The following is a 21102-nucleotide window of genomic DNA, read 5'->3' as shown; positions in this document are numbered from 1 at the left end:
GATCTTGTATCTTTGTATAACGGATGTTATTTGTACGAAGGGCAGTTCGTAAAGAGCACTTGTTCTTTTAATAAAAGAATGTTTTACAAAAAAAAAAAAAATCCAGAGACCCTGTTTTTTGTTTAGTTTTAATGAAGGAAAGGGGACAACTGTCGGGAGTCTGCAGAGGGGAGGAGAGGATGGAAGGGCGTGGTTCTATAGGGTTTCTTTCAGTCCTTAGTTCACAAACCAGAGTGCTCAAAACACCCGTGTCGCACTCTAAGCCCGTCCACAAGAGTGTCATCTGTAGATCGGAGCGGGCCCCGGGCGACGGGGTGGACGCGGATGCGCTTTTAGGAACACGGCCTTAGACTCGCAGGAGAAGGCGGCTCTCAGGAGGATGCGCCCCGCTCCGCAACTCCGCCCAACCCCCACCCCCACCCCCGCCCAGCCACTCCCAAACTTAACTGGGGGTGAGCCGGGCCTCAGGAGGCGAGGCCAGGAAACCAGGCGCTCTGCGGGCCGTTCCGCAGACAAGCCGGTACCCAAGGGGGCGCTAGGAGGGCCCCCCCACCTCCCCCAGAAGACCCGGGGGAGGCTGCTGGGCGGGCACCTCCGCTGGGCTTCCGGCGGCTGGGACTGGGCCCGACCCCGCAGGCCCCGGACTCAGAACTCGGCGGCGTCTTCCGGGCCTGGGAAGCGGAGGGAAGCCGGAAGGTGACCCGCGAGCGGGGAGGTGCGGGGTGCGGGGCGGAGCCGGCTCCGCGCGGCGGTAGAGGCCGGCGGCCATGGGCAGCGCGGCGCTGATTCTGCGGCCCGCGGCGCGCGGCGCCTGGGTAAGCGTCTTCCCCCTGGTTCGGCCGGCCGCCTGGGCCCCCTCCTGTCCGGGCCCGGCTCCCGCCTGCCCCCAGGCCTCTTCCCAAGCCCAGTCCCGCCGCCCCTCGGCCGAATGTACCTCTGCCCTCCACGCGGCACGTCCGCAGCCTCCACTTCCTGAGCCCCGACTAGGTGCCAGGACCTGCCCACATAGTCTTGCTCCCGTTAGCCCTCCTATCTTTCCCATTTCCCTTCAGCCCTATAATTTCCCTTCCAGACCACTTCCCTCGACCTCCCCTTTCCATTGATTTTATTTTTCTGTTTCTAAACCACCGTCTATCTCGATGCCTGCGTACCTTGCAGAAGCTGAACCAGAGGCAATATATTTCCTCCTGGCTGGTGAGTACCCCAGCTTCCCCTCCTCTCAGTACAAATTCCCCAGGCCCAGAGAGCTCAAAGGTAGAGATCTGGGAATGGAATCGAGAAAGAGTAGAGTCCTGCTCCCCAGATCCCAATCTCCTTGTGCCCTGAAGGTCTGCCCACGGTCACCTCCAGTAACCCCAATGACTCCAGGGGCGGTGGGCTGGGCCAGAGGGCACGACGCAGAGCCGAGCTCCAAGCTTAAGTTTTGCTGGGAACAGCAGTGCCAAGTGAGATTGGCCCTGCCTTAGGGCTAACGGACCTCCCCCTCCCTAGTATCTAGGGCGGAGCGAGGCTTTGAGGGATAGGCATCTGGACCACAGAAACCTGAGTGCCTGCATGGCCTTGAAATCTCCCGTCTGGAGCACAGGGTCCTTCTGTCGTCCTGAGGGAGATGTCCCTGCCAGGTGACATCAAATCAGCATCTTGAGCCTGTCACAGGTCAGGACCAGTGGGAAATGGACAAGGCCATAGGTAGGAAAGGACTTTGAGAGGCTCTGAAAACCTGGCCCCTCACTCCTCAGCTTCCCTTTCTGCAGGCCCAATGGTTCCCCAAAACCCCAGCCAAGTCTGTGGTGGCCCTGAAAACGCCCATCAAGGTGGAGCTTGTAGCTGGGAAAACCTACAGGTGGTGTGTGTGTGGCCGCAGCAAGAAGCAGGTGAGAGGCCCATCACCCTTCCCATTGATGTGACATCCCTGGTTGGGGACAGCCTGGTCATCTCCTAGGATCTTCCACCCACATACTCTTCTTCCCACACATACCCGTGAAATCACTGGGAAGAATACTCTCAGGCCAGCGCCACCAGCAGTCCTGAGCTCGCTTGTTCTATACATCAACTCTTTGAAATGAGGACAGTGAGGCAGAAACTCAGTCACGTAGCCAGACTGGTGGAGCCCAGGGTTCTGTTCTGGGCACGGAGGCTCGCCTGCCTCTTTCCTTCTCTCCTTCCAGGTAGCATCTGGGCCAAAGGTCCCAGGCATCGGACCCAAAATTGGGAAGACTCAGCCCTGCTTTCCTGCCCCCAAAGCCTGCCAGCCTTTCCTGTACCCCTTCCCAGTCCTCTTCTCCCAGAAAACCCTGTCTCTTTTTCAGTTCATATGACTCTTTCCTGGTCCCCTGCAACAACCCGCTGTCTCCTCAGCCTGGCCCCCAGCCCTTTGCCCTTCCATCCCAGGAGCCTTTCATGCCAGCAGGATCTCCAGCATATCCTTAGCTGTCAGGCCCCTTTCTTTTCTGTGTTCCTCTGAGCAGTGTGGTGTGGAGTCAGCAGCCCAGGGTTCTAGGGCCCACTTTTGGTTGGGCAGGTCCTCATGAGGATAGAACAGTGCCCAGATCACACCAGCTGGAGGAGCATGGCCTCTCTGCCTTACACCTTCTGGGACAGGTTGCTGACTGCTACTTGCATACTTCTCTCACCTGTCTCGCTTCCTCCCCAACCACTGGACCCTGGGTGACAGCTAAGAGGCCTTGCTTCCAGCTCTGCCACACACTAGCCAGTCACAGCACCTCTCTGAGCCTCAGTTTCCATGACCCAGTCTCTGCTTGAACCACCTCAGAGATGGAAGAGTTAACACGGCACATGCTTCGCTCTCCTTCCCTCCCTCCCACCCACATCCACTCCATTCCGTTATTTCCTGGAGCCAAACAGAATCAATACCACAGCCTGAAAGTGCTGTGATACACTCAGGCACTCTATAACCCAGAGACGTCTGTACTCCACAGAGAACATGGGGAAGGAAATGGACTTCATGAGCCAATGGAGATTCAGAGCCATTTAAAAGGGGAAAAAAAACAACAACAAAACAAGTGTAAACATTGCTGACACTGGAGGTCCCATGTCACATTATAAATTCTGTCCCTGTGTCCTGCTCCTCTGATTCCCCTAGATGTAAATGCTATATAAACTCAAACTTTCTATAGATGAAGTGTGTAATGACCATTAGCAATTTTATTTCCTTGTGACAACTACTTTTATCACTCCCCACCCCCTGTACCCCACATTACAAATGAGACATAAGTTCTCTGGTCAGCATGAATTCAGATAGTTGGACGGCAGAGCCCAAGCCCTAACCACTGAGTCGTGCTCCCCAAGTTCTTTGGGGAACCTGACCTGCCCCAGGTGGTGGGATGAGGCCTCTAACTCCTCTTCCTCCATCAGCCCTTCTGTGACGGCTCCCACTTCTTCCAACGCACTGGCCTATCCCCGCTCAAGTTCAAGGCCCAAGAGACCCGCACGGTGGCCCTCTGTACCTGCAAGGCCACTCAGAGGCCCCCATACTGCGATGGCACCCACAGGAGTGAGCGGGTGCAGAAGGCAGAAGTGGGCTCCCCTCCTCTGAGGGAGTAGCTGCTGCCAGCCCCAGGGGGGCCTTGGCTCCACACTTTGGACAGGTACCTGCATCCCGTTTGTGGAGAAGGAAACTTGAGTGCTGGCCCAAGAAAGGGTGGATCATGGAGGGGCTTGGTATCCACACCTGACTTGGGGGCAGTTGGGAGCTGATGACATTAAACAAGCATGCCTATGCAGAGTGGTGTCCTTTTGGTTAGCTGGTGGGAGATACTTTTCCCATCCCTGCTCCAGACTATACCAGCCGCAGGGAGAGCGCAGCTGACTAATTCCACATGGGGTCCCCCAGGAGGGGCTTGGGCTCAGAGATAAGGGGCATGAAGGGGGGTCCACCCATTGCTTCTCCCTCCCCTTTACCCCAAAGAACTCCAGGCTCGGGAGAATATGCAGCATTTATTACAAAGCCAAGAGATACAAACGTCCCAGGGCAGGAGGACACAGGCACGGGACCTCAGACACAGGACAAGGTGCAAACACAGACACACCCAGAGGGCTCCCAACCCCACGCACCCCGGTGGCGACTAAAGTCCAGAGTCTTCCCTCTCACCTCCATCCAATCTATGTACATTTGAGGAAAAAACAGGTGGGCAGGGATCTGCTGGGATCTACCCCTGAGGGGGTGTTGTCTGTTAATTCCTCAGGGGATAGTTGGGGTGAGAGCTTACAGGTTTCTGTCTTCTTGTGCTTTTAGACGCCTCTGTCACTCTGTCCTGACTCTGCCTCAGCTGGGGTTAGGGAGCTGGAGGGGCTGGAGGGTCGTTTGCCTTTGGAAAAATATGGGGTCTGTGCTTCTCTGAGGTTAACTTTGTCCCCCACCCCCCAGGCCCCCAAACGAGACCTCACCCCAGCCTTGCTGGTCAGGGTTGCTGGGTGAGGGTAGGGGGCTGAGGGGGTGAGGCTGTTTACAATGCTAAAGCCACAGTGGAATTTCAAGGGCTGAGGCCTCCTCTGGCCTGAATCTTCTCTTCTACAAGATAAATGATGCAAAGGCCACACACACAGGGGGGGCGGAAAGGCAGAACTATCTATTGTTTGTACAATGTTTCCACTGCAAGAGGAGGAGGTAAGGAGCTATCTCCATAGCCCACTCACTCCCCAGAACCAGGGGATAAAATGCATTTGTAAAAGGCACTGTCTTAGCAATTCTCTGGACATTCAACAATGTGGGGAGAAGGGGGATGCACTGGTCAGGGGCAGGACAGTAGCCAAGATGGGTAAAGAAATGGGGTGGAACCCGAAACACATCCAGTTAGAGTTGTGCCAGGGTTTTGGGGCTGGTGGGGCCCCGAGATCCTAACTTTCTTGGGAAACAGGGAGGACAGGGCAGACTTTTACAGAGCCTCAGGTAGTCCCTCCAGTCCACCTCTAGGCACCACCAAAAAGAGCAGAAGAAATTACACAAGACCCCCTAAAAATGAACACCTCACCCCCCCCCACACACACATACACACACACACATACAGTTTGTCTCCTGTGGCATTTAAATTAATCTGGTTGGTCCATAGAAAATAAGTATGTATATTTGGTTTATCCTATATACATATATATATAGATTTATTTATAAAATCCACCCCCTACCCCTAAGGTGGGAAGAGCTAGGGAAAGTAGAAGAGGTGGGGAAAAAAGGGCCCAGAGAAAGTAGAGGGATGGAGAGGCATGGCTGGAGGAGAGAGGGTCCCTTTCCTCAAGTTAAAGGGGGCACAGGAGCTCCGTTGACAGTCATCTTGCGCCCCCTGCTGGTGGAGGATGCTGTCTGCAGGCAGTTCGAGGTACCCCCGTTGGCAGCTGTGGTAGCCCCACCGGCTGTCGAAGGGGGAGCTGGGGAGGTAGGGTGGGGGGCTGGGGGCCCGTGGGAATTGGGTGAGCCATGGGAGGGGGTGGCTGGGCTGGGCAGGGAGGAGGAGGTGGCCGGCAGAGTGGCAGGGCTGGGAGCCTTGTCGCTGACTGACTCACACTCGGATGCCCCGCTGGTATTGGTGCCCTCCGAGGGTGTGGGCGCAGTGGGCAAGGTGAGCCGCTTGCAGGCTGGCTGGACACGATACTTGAGGGGGAGGGGGCCATTCTGTGGGGAGAGGCCGAAGGAGAAAGGCAAGGAAGGGGAGGGTGTCAGGCAATGGCTAGCCAGTACCCAACTTCACCCCACAGAATGCCCCAGCAAGAAAAACGGGAAGATGGGGCCTCACAGAGGGGAGAGTCACGCAGAGAGAGGAGATGACTGATGCCAGCAAGCTCAGATACAGGGACACAAACAGAATAGAATGTGAGACCACAAATACCTGGAGAAGCAATGTGAAAGACCAGAAACTCGGAGAGAAAGAGAGGAGGGAAGCAGAAGGAAAAAGACCTAAACTTTTCAAAGTTAAAAGACAAAAACAGTCAAGTGAAGGCGGGCCAAACAGAAAGTAGCATTTGCTCCTCTCCAGTCTCATAATCCTAAATCCGGGTCCGTAATCTACCAAAGGATCTTTTCCTCTTTCTGAATATCTGAAGGTCTTCAGGGAGAGATGGCCCAGAAGCTGAAATGGTGTGGCATGCCACCCTGGGCACAGCCACTCAGGGGACAAGGATGGACTGTCTGTGATTAGAGCAGGGTGGCCCATGCGTCACTGTGGCCACACACCAATGCCAGACTCTGCAGGGGGCCCCCCTGCCCTGTCCCCATCCTGGGCAGCCCTACCCAGCTCACCCGCCGCCAGGGGTAGATGTAGGCGATATCCATGAGAGTGTAGTACTCCTTCAGCGGCTCATCCTCATACAGAACCTCCACCTGGGGGAGGAATAGAGGACACCACGACCCTGGTCAGGCTCAGGGTGCTGGCCATTTGGTGTGAGGTTGGGAGTCTTAGTGGGAGGAGTGGGGGTGTGGGAGGTGGGCTGGCGGTGATCTGTCATTACTTGGGGGTTTCACTGTGGGTCTGACATCCCTATCAGAACTGCCCCAACATAGTTCCTGATTACCAGGTGGGAAAGGATCCAGGGAAGATGCCCACATCATTGGCACCCCCTCAAGCCAGCCACACAGCTGTTTAGGTCCCCTGACATCTGACCAGCCTCCCAGGGCAAAGAAATAAGCAAAGAAAAGGCCCAAGATGAAAAGGATCTCTGGAGCACTGACTCTCACCCCTGGAGCTTTAAAGAAAAAGACTGATGCTTGGATCTCAGCCCCAGAGTTCCTGATTTAATTGACATAGGCTGAGGACTGAGCATCCGGAGCTTTAAAGCTCCCAGGTGATTCTAATATTCAGTAAAGTTTGGGATCCACTTTTCTAGAGCCTCTCTCCGCCAAGTGTGGGCCATTGAACTGCAGCCATGGCATCATGCCTGTTAGACATGCAGAATCTCAGGCCCCACTCTAATCCCCCAGGATCAGAACCTGCGTTTCAACAGACTCTCCAGAGGATCATGTATGCATTCACGGGTGAGAGGCTGTGTCCTCAAGCTCCTTTGGAATTTCAGACTGGCCTTCTCACAACCAGCTGGTCCCAGATAAAGCCCTATGGTTTTACACACACACTCCTACACTTTCACCACAGTTCTGAGTGAGCGAATGTGCATGCATACACGCACATACCATCTCCTTTAGTCCCATGCACCTTTGCACAGACATCAGCAGACATAACCTAATCTTGATTTCTACCTTCTACTCAGGCTCAATTATATATCCATGCAAGCCCTTGGTGACACCCAGCCAGTCCTGAACAAAGCCTGGGATGTACAGACTGTCACACAGACACACACACAGACACACAATCATTTTTTCTGAAAGGGCACAGGGGCCAGGGGCTCACCTTGTACTTGCTAGGCACATCCATCTTGTTGCGGAGAAACTTGGCAAGATGCATGACTGTCATGGCTGCTGGGCATCGCAGGAAGCGCACCCCTGTCTGCTGGGAGAGAGGCACCCTTGGGGTCCACCCAGGCCACTTCTTCCCAGCCCACATCCCACTCTAGGTGGGCCCCAGCACTCACCTTCTCTTTGTCCCCATCTCCATTCTCCAGGGGACCCTTCTTCTCCTCCCGGTCCCTGGGGGGTAGGGGTGGGGAGAATGAAGCTAGGGAGACCCTGGAGGAGGCAGGATACCCTAGTAATCCAGAGGAACCTCCCAGAGGCATTCTTTCCTCCCAGGGGAACAAATCAGAGTAGGAAAGGTGGGAGCCCAAAAGGACCAGGCCTAGGCCAGACTTGCCTGACACCTTCGTAGAACTCAATGGAGAGGCTGACAATTTCGTCATCACTCAGGGCCCCCTTCTCCTGCTCCAGGACCTCGCCGCGGTCCTCATTGGAGCCGTTGGGGACTGTGGAAAGAGTTTTGAGGGGTTGGCCTAAGATGGGGCAAGGGAGCCCCCCCAAGAACCTAGGGATCAGGTAGCTCAGTGAGGGAGCCCAGCAATCCTGTGGGCTGGCAGTTTAGAACAGGGAGAAGACTCAGTGAAAAGTCAGGGGGCAAGTCAGGGGGCAAGGCAGACAGCACAATCCATCCAGCCCTGGAGGCAGCACCACACACTCACACAGTCCCAGGCCCACAAACACACTCACCCTCTGTTAGGGGATACGCTGCATAGAAATCCCGTCGCCGTTTCATCTCATCTGGAAGAGGGAGGCACATGAGGAGAAGGCAGCAGGCTGGGACATGGTTAGGAGTGGGAGGTGGGGTGGTATAGAAGAAGGAAGGGTGGGTAGATACCTTTAAAAAGCCCAGGAACCAATTTGTAGACAATATCTTGAAGGGTTTTGTCAGATCTGGAGAAAAACATACAGGGGCCCATCAGCAGCCACCTCACCCTATTCTTCCCTGCCAGGGAGAGCTCTTCCCACCTCCCTTCCTTAGACCCAGGCCCAGGCATTGGGGTTCCTGTGGGTTTGGTCTTAACTAACACCAGTACTTCTCAGCCTACAAGTTGGATGCAACCCAGAGGGAGGGCAGGTGCCTGAGTCCATGCCCAAGCTTCTCTCACACCTGTTGCCTCAGCTACATAGAGGATGCAAGAAGGGAGTAAGAGGTATGGTGGGAAGCACCCAGGAGACCCAGAAGATCAGCACAGGCAGGAGAAGCAGTGTGCCAGGCCCACCTGATGCTCAGCAGCGGTCGGGTTTTGTGGACTTGTACATCACACATAGGGCAGTATTTGTTGGTCTCCAGGTAGCGTACAATGCAGGTTTTGCAGACTTGGGGATTATACAGAAAGAGAGGAGAGTCAGAGCCCCCTTCCCAACCCACGGCCAGCCCTCTGCTAAGATTCAGGTATCCCTTCTTCTCCTCCTTGTCCCCACAGTTCAGGCCTGTTCAAAGGCCCAACATGGTGATGTCTGTTTTGCACAAGTCAGAGCTACCCCTCACTCATCCTTGGGAGAGGAAAAATCTCATGCGCCCACATGTGTGTGTGTGTGTGTATGTGTAGACAGTGCCATGTATAAGATGAGTCCCAAGTCCCCTTATGGGATACAAAACAAGAGCCACCCTGAGCCCCCAGTCTTGGGGTTTGTTCATATGAAACTTAACCCCACAGGGGATAGGTCAAGCCTACTTAAAATTAAGCCTAAGAGTCACCCCAAAGAGAACCTCTTTTGTTGCTCAGATGTGGCCTCTCTCTCCAGCCAACACAGCAAGCAGACCTCCCCCTGTCTACGTGGGACATGACTACCAGGGTTGTGGATCTTCCTGGCAGCATGGGACAGAAATCCCAGAATGAGCTGAGATTCAGCATCAAGGGATTGAGAGAACCTTCTCGACCAAAAGGGGAAGAGTGAAATGAAACAAAGTGTCAATGGTTGAGAGATTCCAAACAGAGTCCAGAGGTTATCTTGGAGGTTATTCTTATACATTAAGTAGATATTACCTTGTTGTTCAAGATGTAGTGGAGAGGATGGAGGGAACTGCCTGAAAAGGTAGAGCTGTGTTCCAGTAGCCATGTTTCTTGATGATGATTGAACAATGATATAGCTTTCACAATGTGACTCTGTGATTGTGAAAACCTTGTGTCTGATGCTCCTTTTATCTACCTTGTCAACAGATGAGTAGAACATATGGAATAAAAATTAAATAATAGGGGGAACAAATGTTAAAACAGATTTAGTTTGAAATGCTAGTGATCAATGAAAGGGATCAGTAAGGGGTATGGCATGTAAAATTTTTTTTTCTTCTGTTGTCTTTTTATTTCTTTCTGAATTGATGCTAATATTCTGGGAAATGATCATGATGATGCATATGCAACTATGTGATGATATTGTGAATTGCTGAGTGTATGTGTTGGGAATGTTTGTGTTTTTTGTAATTTTTTTTAATTAATAAAAAAATTTTAAAAATTAAAAAAAAGCAAAAAACAAAAAAACAAAAAATCAAAAAACAAGAGCCACCTCTCAGACACCTCCCTGAGTCCTTGACCCCTTGCCACCAAGTTCATAACAAAGGACAAGGGGTATCTACCTGCCTTTTCAAGGGGTAGAATTTCAGCCATAATGATTCTAGAATAGAGGTGAGATTTCAGATGAAAACCCCAGAAATGAACTCACTCCTGGACTGAAACCTCCAGGTTCCCCTTCCAGGCACCCTCTATGTGACTTGGGATCCCCAATAGACACCTGGCCCAAGTCTGCGATTCAGGGCAGGGCCTGGTGTTTCCAAACCAGTGGGCAGTGTCCCCAAACCTGGGCAGACGCTGTCTGCCCTGGGAAACACCCCTGTACTCAACTCACAGGAATGCAAGCACTCCACGATGGTGGTGGCATCAATGAAGTACCCCCCGCAGAGGGCACACATGAGGTGAGGGTTCAGCTCTGTGATTTTGATCCGTGTGGTCCGATGCATGATGCCAGGCTGGGGAGCAAGGGGACTGGGGAGCGTCACCCTGAGAAAAGAAATTGGAATCAGCAATCCAGAGAACCAACGGTACAGATACAAGTTAACATCTCTGCCTAAGCTCCAGGCCCTTCCTCTCTGCGTCTGAGGTAGGACAGAGTACAAGGGCCTGTTAGTTCTTTCTGGCCCCCTCTGAGGATTCCTGAAGTGCTGGAGGCTCTGGAAATTCATGCAGCCGGGAGCAACGAGGTTGAGTTCCATCTTAGGAGCGGTAGGAAGGATTGAGGTTAGACCACAAAAGCACTCCCCAACTCTCCAGAGGATGTGTGGAGGCAGGGAAATGGAAGAGAACGAGGTTTTTGATAATCACCTAGACTACCCATCCATACTGACTCAAGTGGTCAAACATATAAGAAGTGCTGGGAGCTACAAGGAAACTTAGATACAAGAAGAAAAAGAACACGCTATCACCGCCCCCCCCGCCCCTCTACAAGGGTGGAAAACCCTTGACTAAATCTCACCCTTCTACCTCATCCACTCCTCCTCCAGGAAGCCTTCTCTAGAAACACTGTGGGCTCCTAAGTGTGAAGGGACCGACCATCATTCATCCTTCCAGCCCTGCATCCAGCCTAGCCCCCAGCATCTCCCTCCAAGGTCTGATGGATCCAGGCCCGACAGATACAGGCATCTCCCTGGAAATCCATCAAACCCTGACCTTTTGGGTTCCAGACCTGGTGCTCAGGCAGGGAATAAAGAGGATGGGCCTTCCGTGGCTGCAGCTGGGAAAATGCAATTCAAGCCTGACTCCAGGTCCAGCCCTGGACTCTGTAGGTAAAGGCAGTTAAGGAGTCAGGGCAAAAAGCCTGTCACTGGCCCTTCCATAGGAATTCTTCCCACTGTGCCCCCAAGCACATACCCCCTCTCATGCACACACAGGAATCTCCCTATGTGGGCAATGAAACCTCCCACCATCTCCCACCTGGGTGACACCTCTGCAACCAGTCTGTCCTGGATCTTTCTGACAGACCACAGCCTGCCAAAGTGAGCATGGATGCCAGCCAAGGTGAGTGAGAAAGTTCTCTGACCCCAGCCCACACGAGCACCCAGCCAGGCCCCTGGCAGGGTTTAAGGTGGTAAGTCAGAGCCCAGTTCTGGTCTGGCCAAGGTGCTTACTTCTTGGTATAGAAATCAAACCTACACCCCCCTCTTTCCCAGTGTAAAAGCCGTAAGGGTGGGGGGCTTGGGAGGGTGGCCAAGCCCAAAAAGCTCCTTTACAACATACTCACACCCTACCCTCCTTTCCTGAAAGATTTCTAAAGCGACCACATTGGGTTTTCTAGGACAAGAAATTCACAGCCGGGATCGGCAGTTTCTATAGAGACCCAGGGATGAGCTTGGCCAGGACTCAAACAGCAAACAGAGGCACAGGGAACCTGGCCAGAGACTGAAAGAAACGGAGAGGCACAAAGGCCAGGCGAGGGAGACACCCAGCTGCAGGGCAGAGAGCAACAAGCTTGGCTGAGAGCGAGCCTCGAGACCCCAAGGAGAGGCAGCGGCCTTGAGACCTGCAGACCCGGCCTGAGGAAGGTCAAGTGTTCCTGCCCCACTCAGCAGCCTCGCTGGGCCTTTCCTGCCTGGGACCCTTCCCAGTTACGCAGGAGGTTTGCAGGCTACTCCACTGGCTGGTTGTTCCCATAGTAACCCTGTCCATGGCAAGATGCCCAAATATTACTACAACCATCCAGAGAAGGAAGAGGGAGAATCAACTCCAAGTGGCTGTCCCTCTGAGCGTGTGTAACAGCCAGTGTGTGCGCGCGTGTTGTGTGTGTGCATGCACCACTGGGGCCTCCAAAGATACTTTATGAGACCACGTCCTGTGCATCTGTGTCCAAATGTGCCTGTGTGTGTGCAATACACTCCCGATAAAACACGTGGGGCTCCAATAATGCTGGGGGTCCAGACTGTTGTCAGTAACTCACAACTCTTTTTCCTGCTCTGTCTCGCACACACATGTACACACAAACATGTCGGCTCCCCATACTCCCATTGCCGCCTCATTTACTCATTCACCCATTCTGCTTTCAAAACAGACACTTGCTCTTAAGACCCTCAACCCCCACCCCACCCAGATAGAATTGACACCCAGGAGCCCCCAAGTGCAAATGGCGGTGCCCCTCGCCCCCTCACATTTGTGAGACTTCAGACCAAGAACACCCCCAAGCCCCTCTTGGAATGCGAGGGTGAGGAGACAGGAAGGGCTGTGGTGCTTGTTGAATGAAATGCTCCTCCTTCTTCTCTTTAAGAAACGAGCCCCCTTGCTACACCCCCTTGCCAGCCCCTTCCTTCTGCTCCCCCCATCCCCAGGGGCTCAGACTGTTACCTCTGGGGCTGGGGGTGGGGAGAAGTGCTGATTGGCTCCTCACCTGATTGCCATGGTTACCTGAAGGGCCCTGCCAGCAGGTGCCAAGAACAACTGTAAACAGGAGCGCTGTTCCCCCCCCCTGCCCCCCGTAGGCCCCCCTCCTTACCCTCCCACCCCAGGAGGCCTCTGGCCCCTCATTTCTGATACCCAGTTCCCCTGCCCGCTGCAACTGTCTGGTGTGTTATAGGATGAAGAGAGAAGAGGGACGAGGGGTGGCTGGACCTCCAGCTGTCATCATTTTAGGGAAGAGGATGGGAGATAGGAACCACTTAAGAGGGAGAAAGAGGAGGACAGAGAGATCCCAAAAAGCAAAAAGGGGGGCCATTTGGAGGTGGCCTCTGTGGAGTTTGGGAGCTGTAACAAAAGATCAGCTGTCCCCACAATGGATCTGAGAACTGTCTCCCACCCCAAACACAACCTTTCCCCCCAGCTGGGACCAAGCCCTTACAGCATCTTCTCTCTCCTGTCTTTGCAAGGGAATGAATCTTGGGCAGCCCAAGCTCTTGGCTCAAGCCCCCGGGTCCTAGCCAGTGGCAGGAGAAGAACATGACCAGCACCTAGCACCCAGCCTGGCAATTGGCTTTCCTCTTCCCCAAAGCCCCCAGTTAACAGAAACCACTCCTTCCCCTACCTCTCTATTTTAACCAGTCTCTTTTTGGAAGCCCCCACTTCCCCAATTTAGGCCTCTCTCACTGTCAGGTTCTCCATTTTCCCCTGTAGAAATAGTAAGTCTCTAATAACTCAAAGACCCATCTGCTTACTTGGATGCCCAGTTACAGAATTCTTTGCTCTGCCCTTTCTTCAAATTAAATTAGCCCAACTTGCTCCTGAGAAACCCTCTGGGTCTTGGAAAAAGTCATTTAAGGCCCCATTCAGATATCTAGAATTGCAGAGGTAAAAGGGACCTCAGAAGGCATCATGTTTGATCTTTTCATTTTACAGAGAAGTGACTTGCCTAAATTTACACGGCAAAGCAGTGGTAGGTCTGGGAGTAGAAACTGCCTGACTCCTGAACCAGTGCTGTTTCCACAGGCATCCCAGTCATCTAAGGAACCAATAAACCTGATCAAAGTCCATCCAGGTAAGTGGAAGGGTAGTTATCTTGAAGTGAGGGGTAGGCAGGAAGATGGCTCCTGCTGGAAGGGGATTTTGGAAGTCTGGCCAAAACATCACCATCAGCACATGTTTTCGCCTTAAAGTAGAAAGAGGGGACAGAGGCTAATCATCTCACACACTCACCCCAAGGTACAGATGGGGAAACTGAGGCTCCCAGAATGGCAGCAGCTTCTCAGTGAGCCAGAGCATGGCGTCAAGTCTCAGATCCCGGGTCCCAGGACTCCATGGCTTCAACCTGCTGCATGGGTCCAAATGTATTTGCAGGTGGGTGGGACCAAGGGGCCTGCCTTGAGGACACTGAGTCAATCTCTCACCATTCCCTGATCCTCAATCCTGGGACACTGCCACCCTTACCCTCCAGCACCTGTCTCTAGCCTCCTGAAGCTGGGTGCATTCTACCCTCCCTCCCTCACCACTCATTTCTTAGCTTCCTAAGATCAAAGACAAAAACCCAAAATATACACAAAGTCACACACTGCCAGACACACCCCATCCATCTCTCTCACACTCACAATACACAAGCCAAGCAAACACACCACACACACAGCCCGACAAACACTGGGCCAGACACACCCTATCACCCATACAACCAGACCTGAGCCAGGCCCACACTTGCCACATGCACAAGCCATCCCCACCCACCCCAGCAGAAGCACACAGCCTGACATCCCTGCCTGCCACTAGAGTTGCATATACACACTAGTCTTTTGTGCATCCCTGGTCCACCTAGGGCAAATTGTAACATAAGCCTCCCAGCAGAAAAGCAGCACAGACCCCAACCTCCGCTCTTGGGGACTGAGGTTGGGGGCCTGGGGTGGACTTCTAACCAGCAAAACCCCCCATATCTGACCTGCACAAAGAAGTAAACTCTTCCCTGTTTAGGCTCTCTCCAATCCCATGCCAACAGCTCCATCAACCTAGATCTCTCCTGAAAGGCCAGATAGCAGATGTCTCCCCACCTTCCTGCCCACCCTGCAAGATTTCAACTTGAATCCCACCTGCCACACACAGGGTCTGGATCCTGAGTCCCAGGTGTCACCTAGAGTCTGCTTCCTGCTCATTCTAAAGACAGTTCTAAAGGCTCAATCCCCAACTCCAAACCAGAGATACCCCTCCGAAAACCTCCCCACTAGAAAGCTCCAACAAAGCTGGCTTTATGCTCCTTCTCCAAGTAATGACACCTTGGAACAGAGTGGAGAGGGGGAGGAAGGAGAGAAATTAGTTTCAGGAACAGACACAAACTGCAAGAGGCCCAGAGGAGACATCCAAACAGAATGAGAGACAGCCAGGAGACACCCTCAGCGACAGGAAGGCCCTAGAGGCTGAGGTAACATGGGGCGGGGAGGTGGGGAGGGGGGGTCGGACTCGGAGAGACAAAGCCAAGGGGGAAGCACGGAGTAACACTTCCACAATATTTACAAGTAAATTCACCACCCCCAGGCCTCCTCGTTCCCCGCTGTAGCCAGCCGGAGTCGTTCCGGGCAGAGGGGGCCGTGGGGGAGGGGGAGATGCCCGGGCCCGCCGTGGAGAGGAAGGGTAGGGGTGTCTGCTTGCCCCGTGTACCGCCTCTCAGAGCTAGCGGCAGAAGAGGCGGGGGAGGGAAGGGGGGCCCGGCTCCCCAGTGGAAGTGGGGCCGGTCCCTCAGACCCCTCCCGCCTCCGCTGGCGATGGGAAATATCGCGATAAATCTCCCCGCGTCTCCCTTCTTCCCCCCACCCCCGGCCCCCGCCGCCCTGACTTCCCCAGGAGGCTGGGACAGGGACCCGAGTTACCAGTGGCCGCTTCCACCTTCCCTAGAGCCAAAGTTTCGGCAGGGCCCACAGGGGGGCGTTCAGGAGAAAGAGGCGCTGCTGGGGTGGTCCGGGGAGGGGGCGGGGTGCCCAGTATTGGGATGAGGGGAAAGGGAAGGCTGGGGGAGGTGCCCGAGAGGACCGAGACCCCTGCGGGGAAGGGCGCCCCCCCACCGACCCCGCACGAATCGGAAGGCACGTCCCCTTCCTCCTGGCCTCGAGTCCTCGCGCGTCCACGACGCCCCAGTGCCCACGGGCGAGACAGAGAGCGACCCCCTTCCCTGACCGAAAGGGGTGACTGGGTAGAGCCAAGGGCTGCTTTGGCTCGTGGTAAAGTCTGGGGAGACAGATCCACCCAGCGCGTACCCCCAAGGCCCTCATGGCTGCTCCGACCCTCCCCCTCGCTACCTTAGGGGCAAGGGCTACCAGAGGGCTGCTGCACAAAGAGGTGGTGGTCGAGGGGAAACGCTAAATCGTTAAAAGGGGGAATCCACTTCGGCCATCTTGGAAGGGAGGAAAGGGGAAAAGGGAGAGAAAAAAAGGGAGAGAGAAAGGCGGACGGGGCGAACTAGGATGGGGCAGGGGGGAGGCGGGAGACGCGAGAAGCAGGCCGGGCTCATAGTCTCCCCCCTCCCTCAGAGATCGGTGGAAAAGGATAGACCGCTCACCCCCGACCCCCCGCATCGTGATCCCCAGATAGTTATGGGGTAGGAGAAAGAAAGCAAGGGGGAGTCCACGTCTGCTTACCTGGGTTCGGGGTCGGGTGGGTCTCGGGGAGGGGGGGATGGGAGGGAGGGAGGGAAGGGAGGGGAGGGGGGCCGCAACCGTGTCGCTTGCTCAGGCGGCGGGAGGGGAGAAACCTAGCGTAAGAAAGGAGTTTGTGAAAGCGGCTTGGGGTGGGAGGGAAAGAGGGGAGGGGACGGAGGGGGGAGGGGAAAGACTAGGGCTGAGGTGGGGGGGACAAAATGGCTTTTTTTCCTCCAGACAAGAGTAGGTCCCGCCCACCACTCACCCACGTGACCTCATTCCTTCAGGGTGTTTGCGGAGAGGAAAAGGGGAGAGGGAGAAGCTAGGGCGACTGCCCCCCCCCCACCCGATGCCGGGCCCCCCAAACCGGGACAGGACCCCTCCCTTCCCAGAACACACCCCCGCCACTGGTGGATGAATCCTCTTCACTGTTACCCACTGCAGTTAACCCCCAAAATATGTACGCGACCCCCATCCCACCCCCGAAACTGACCCTGCGATACCCGCCCCTTTGGGGGGACGCCTGGAAAATGGAGAATTGAGGGCTGGGCTGAAATGTGGTTCGCGCCGCAGTCCTCCACGCCTCGGCCTAGACCGCAGGGCGCGGGGCTCGGACGGGGGAAGCGACACCTCCGGCCACGCGTCCAGGTTATTTTCATTCACTCCAAGAGACACTCCAAATTAATAACTGCATCTGCTCTCCTGCTCCACTGTCCCTCGTCGGCGGCCGGATCGCTGGTTCTAAATCGCAGCGCACCCGGACCCAACCAGGGCGCCTCCCCAGAGCGGATCGGCGCTCTTTGGGGTTCCCCCTCGTCCTGTCCGGAGTCGCGCAGGCCCCCAGCAGAACACAGGGGGCCAGTGGGCGACGCCCCCGCACGCTTGGCCTCAGGGAGATCTGGTGGTGGGGGGGCTCGGTTAGCTGTAGTGGAGAGTGGCACCCCCAGCGTGCTCGGGCAGAGAAGAATGGAACGCAATTCCAGGGACGGAAATTCAGTCTCGGGACTCGGGACACAATAACTCGGCCAAGGGCGAGAGGCCAGGGTCGACTAGTAAACCAGGCGCGCGGGCTTGAAGCTGGGCCCGCGTTTTTTTTTCCTGCCTGGCGCTGATTAGCGCATTTGTCGCTAGTGCGCCACAAGCGCACCCGGGGCGCTCTGCGCGCTGCGCGGGGTTTGTGCGCCTCCCTCGCCGCCGCGGCTGGAGGAGCCCAGCGAGCGCAAAGGCAGAGGGTCAACCGACCCTGACTGTCGCCCCCGGCTCCACCCAGCGTTAGGGATCAGGTCCCTAGTGGCCCCGGCCGGGGTGAGAGAACCAGGAGGGAGGCTTGGAAAAGCCGGGTGAAGAGTCTGAAGCCGGCGCCGGGGAAGTAAATCGATGTTGCGTTACGACGACCGCCGGTGAGGCTCATTAGGACAGTCGGTTCGTTTATTCGTTACTCAGGATTTATTAGGGGTGGACCTTGCTCCTGTCTCTCCAAAGAGCTCGATTATTCGGCCGGAAGCGCCATTAAGCGTTCTGGGAGTGGGTGGTTCGAGCTAGGAAATTAACAAACGAGTCTTCGGCAAGCTCCGGAGCGCCTCCCTCCAGGCTCTTCTTCCGTGGTTGCTCGCAGCTCAGGCAGACCTGGAGCTAGGGGCAGGGACCCCCGGGACCCCGAACTGAATGCTTTCACCCTCTGGCCGGCGACCAGGAGACCTGCGGACACTGGTCGCCAAGTGACCCCAGCTTCAGCCTCTGCCCACACCAGCTGAGTTCACCAGCTGAATGGGGGTGAAGAGGAAGAGGAAGGGCGGGAGAGATTTCCGTCCAGAGAGGGTGGTCTGGGAACCCGCGGGAGGTCACCTGCTCCTCTGTCTCTGAACCGGTGTACCGTGAGTTTACCCACCCCTACGGAAAAAGGGCTCTTGGCGCCCACTGTCCCCAGGGTAAGTGTTTCGTCTACGCTCTGGACTCTGCCTAAGAAGACTCGAGCATCCTCTTCTGTCCCCTAATCGCTCTAGGGAGAGGGTCGACCAAGCACAGCAAGGACTCTGCCACTTCTTTCGGGCTAGAAGGGGACTCCAAGCAAGAGAAACCTGTAAGGGTTTCGCGAAGATGTTGGCCCTTTCCACAAGCCGCACGTGCACCCAGGGACTGTTGCTCAGGAGAGTATAGGCTTACGGGAAGAAGGTTGATGTCCCTCTGTGTCCTCACTGATGTCCATTAATGCTGGAGGACTGCCCGAGGTGGCCGCCTTGCTCACTGGGAGTCCATTCATTTATTCGGCAGTTATTAAGTGCCCAGTTATCATGAGCAAGCCACTAGAGAGAAACAGCATGTTGAAGACCTCCACTGCCCAAATCTCATTTTAATCATTTTTTCAATCCTGGGCAACCAGTTCTCATATCTCTGACTTTTCTGATTTATCAAGAGAAACTTCTGACCTGATCCTTTCCTGAAAGTTTTCTGGTTTCCCAGTCTTTATTCCATTAACCCTAATAAAAGCATTTGTCATGTGCCAAGGTCAAACACTGCTTTAGGCTCAGAAGATACAAAGCAGGTGAGCCCACTCTGTATGTTCACAGGCTGGTGGGGGCAAACCCTGAGGGATGCATAGTGCCATGGGAGCAAAGGGAACCCCCAGGGCTGCAGGAAGCTGCAAGGAACCACCTTCACCCTGCTGAAGGTGGGAAAGCAGTGGGAAGGGCTTCCAGAAGAGGCCTCCTTTGAGCTACATTTTGAGGACAGGCCAAGTGTGGGAGAGACTGCTTCTTGGGGAACTGCTTGAGAGCCCTTTGCTATTCTCCCAACGCAAAAGCCAGTGCTCCCACCCTGTGCCCTGAGATGTGCCTCTAGCAGACATTGGGTATTGATGCTTCCCCTTGATTTGTGTTAACTAGTATCGCAGGCTGTCCTCTAGCTGACAATCACTCACTGTCACAGAGTAAAAGCTCCCAGAGGGCAGGAATTCAGGAAATCTGGGTAATTATTTCAGGTACATACCCTTAAAGACACCCCATAAAGATGGTGATGGGGTAGGAGAGGGAGGCTCTTCCTTGTACTTTTGTGACAGTCTGTCCTTTACTTACCCCTTCTCACCTCCAAACAATGCCTTTTTGGGTATCTTCTCTCTTTTTCCCCATCCTCCTCCTCCCACTGCTGTGTGTAGTATCTCTGGGGGAAAAAAGAGATTATTTTTATCATTTTCGTTTTTCTGATGTTCCTCATTCTTTTCCCTCTCTCCATTCTCCATGTTCTCCAGGTCTTCTCTTCATTTCTCTTCTCTCTCTCTCTCTCTCTCTGTCTCACTCTTACACACACAGCTATGTTCTTCCTTTTCACCTTTGTTTCTCTTTATCTCTCAGTTTTTCTTTGCCATTCTCTTTCATTAGCTTCTTTCCTTCCAAATGCAATATTTCGAGACTGCAACATCGATTCAGGCAAACAATGGAAAACTGCCCAGCCTCCAGTACAAATTTATTCTTAAATCTGCGAAAAATGCAACCTGAAACGTATTGCACAGGGAGACAAAAACCTGTCTTTGCCTTTCCAGCAATTCGGCCCCGGCAGGGGGGTGATGGTGGGGGTGGGGAGGGGGTGGTTGAGGGAAGTGGCGGATAAATTATTCCATCATTATGTAAACAACGAATTTTAAACGATAATGATCCTTTGCTACCGAAAGTGTTACCTCTGTGCTTTCTCTACAAAAATTAGTTTTTTAGCGGTTGGGAGCAAAAAGCCTAAAATTCCCTTTTAGTGGAAACGGGCAAATATTCTCGGGAAAAAAAAAGAAAACAGCGTCCCTGGGTGGGCTCGAACCACCAACCTTTCGGTTAACAGCCGAACGCGCTAACCGATTGCGCCACAGAGACTACAGCGACTACTAAGGCGACAGTAAGCCAAGTCAATGGCAGTGAGTCACGACGCTCCATTCTGGCAATGGGGTGGTGGAACCTGATCCCAAAGAAGAGAGGGGCCTGATCGCGAGTGGGGGGCGACGGAGCTGTGGGAGAAGAGGAAGTGGGACGTGTTCGGCTCTGGGAGGGCTCGGCGCCCGCTAGCCCCGGAAAATACCCTCGATGTGAGGAGGCCCGGAACGTCCACTTTTAGGGTCACTTGAGACTTGGGGACACGTAAAGCCGGCCTCCTGGTGGTCCCGAAAAGCAGAATAACCTCAAGCCTCCAAATCCTTCTTTGGCAGCTGAATCCCTGCAGCTGCGGAATATCCCCGGCAACCCACTTCCCTTCACCTCACTACCGTGCCATTAAAAATGCATTTAATGGGCTCCTCCTTATGTGCTAGGCATTGTTCTAGGGCAGTGCACATCCAGAGCCTAGCATGGTGCCTGGCATGTAACAGGTGATCAGTAAGGATTTCTGCAGTGAATAAACTATGAGTGATACGCCCGACCCATATGGTATTGATAAGCGCCAAGGTGGCTGTCCCGCGGGACACCTCCACCCTGTCTTTACCGAATCCTCGCTTCACCAGGCCACGTGCGTGCGGTCGGTCCCCCAAGCTCGAGGCGCCCGAGCTCCAGTCCTCCGCGATCCCAGCATGCACCCCGACGCAAGGCTCTTCCGCACTCACGGTGACTTTTCATTTTCCGCTTTCTTCTGCCTGGGTTTTGGCTTCTCATTCAAACTACCCTGTACTGGTGACTGACAGGGACGTACAGCCAAC

General features: G+C 54.5%; 2 protein-coding genes and 1 non-coding gene across 18 annotated transcripts; 1 reads left to right on the top strand and 2 right to left on the bottom strand.

The window, feature by feature from the left end:
• Positions 1-581: 581 nt before the first annotated feature.
• On the top strand, positions 582-9905 carry CISD3 (CDGSH iron sulfur domain 3). 5 transcript variants are annotated; one of them, XM_077164593.1, is made up of 5 exons: positions 582-815; positions 1159-1194; positions 1755-1874; positions 3376-3608; positions 9161-9899. In XM_077164593.1, exons 1-4 carry the CDS (start codon positions 768-770, stop codon positions 3562-3564), a joined length of 393 nt encoding a protein of 130 aa, XP_077020708.1. In that variant the 5' UTR covers positions 582-767; the 3' UTR covers positions 3565-3608; positions 9161-9899. The 5 variants fall into 5 exon arrangements, with proteins under 5 accessions (XP_077020708.1, XP_077020709.1, XP_077020710.1 ...); XM_077164594.1 differs by having other exon boundaries at positions 9142-9899; XM_077164595.1 differs by lacking the exon at positions 3376-3608 and having other exon boundaries at positions 9161-9905.
• Positions 3941-21022, bottom strand: PCGF2 (polycomb group ring finger 2). 12 transcript variants are annotated; one of them, XM_077164574.1, is made up of 12 exons: positions 20892-21022; positions 19508-19592; positions 10259-10410; positions 9403-9561; positions 8635-8731; positions 8250-8305; positions 8102-8152; positions 7752-7860; positions 7534-7588; positions 7353-7451; positions 6251-6331; positions 3941-5626 (listed from the first exon to the last, which is right to left on the bottom strand). In XM_077164574.1, the coding sequence occupies exons 3-12, from the start codon at positions 10368-10370 to the stop codon at positions 5249-5251; spliced, it is 1197 nt and encodes a 398-aa protein (XP_077020689.1). In that variant the 5' UTR covers positions 10371-10410; positions 19508-19592; positions 20892-21022; the 3' UTR covers positions 3941-5248. The 12 variants fall into 12 exon arrangements, with proteins under 12 accessions (XP_077020689.1, XP_077020691.1, XP_077020692.1 ...); XM_077164576.1 differs by lacking the exons at positions 19508-19592; positions 20892-21022 and adding exons at positions 14023-14137; positions 16437-16668; XM_077164577.1 differs by lacking the exons at positions 19508-19592; positions 20892-21022 and adding exons at positions 14023-14137; positions 16098-16333.
• TRNAN-GUU (transfer RNA asparagine (anticodon GUU)) lies at positions 20217-20290 on the bottom strand. Its single transcript has one exon. It is a non-coding gene; the product is annotated as a tRNA-Asn (tRNA).
• Positions 21023-21102: the final 80 nt, after the last annotated feature.

This window comes from Tamandua tetradactyla, chromosome 6 (genome assembly GCF_023851605.1).
Source record: "Tamandua tetradactyla isolate mTamTet1 chromosome 6, mTamTet1.pri, whole genome shotgun sequence".
In the NCBI taxonomy this organism is placed as follows: Eukaryota; Metazoa; Chordata; class Mammalia; order Pilosa; family Myrmecophagidae; genus Tamandua; species Tamandua tetradactyla.
This window is presented reverse-complemented; position numbering and strand designations above follow the sequence as displayed.

Bases quoted from the DNA above. Each gene is read 5' to 3' on its own strand.
- CISD3 (XM_077164593.1), top strand. From the start codon at position 768: ATGGGCAGCGCGGCGCTGATTCTGCGGCCCGCGGCGCGCGGCGCCTGG. The intron at 816-1,158 runs GTAAGCGTCTTC...CGTACCTTGCAG, and splicing joins CCGCGGCGCGCGGCGCCTGG to AAGCTGAACCAGAGGCAATA. The intron at 1,195-1,754 runs GTGAGTACCCCA...CCCTTTCTGCAG, and splicing joins AATATATTTCCTCCTGGCTG to GCCCAATGGTTCCCCAAAAC.
- PCGF2 (XM_077164572.1), bottom strand. The intron at 9,562-10,258 runs GTGAGTTGAGTA...TTGACAAGGTAG, and splicing joins CGTGGAGTGCTTGCATTCCT to ATAAAAGGAGCATCAGACAC. The intron at 5,627-6,250 runs GTGAGCTGGGTA...CTCTCCCCACAG, and splicing joins ACATCTACCCCTGGCGGCGG to AATGGCCCCCTCCCCCTCAA.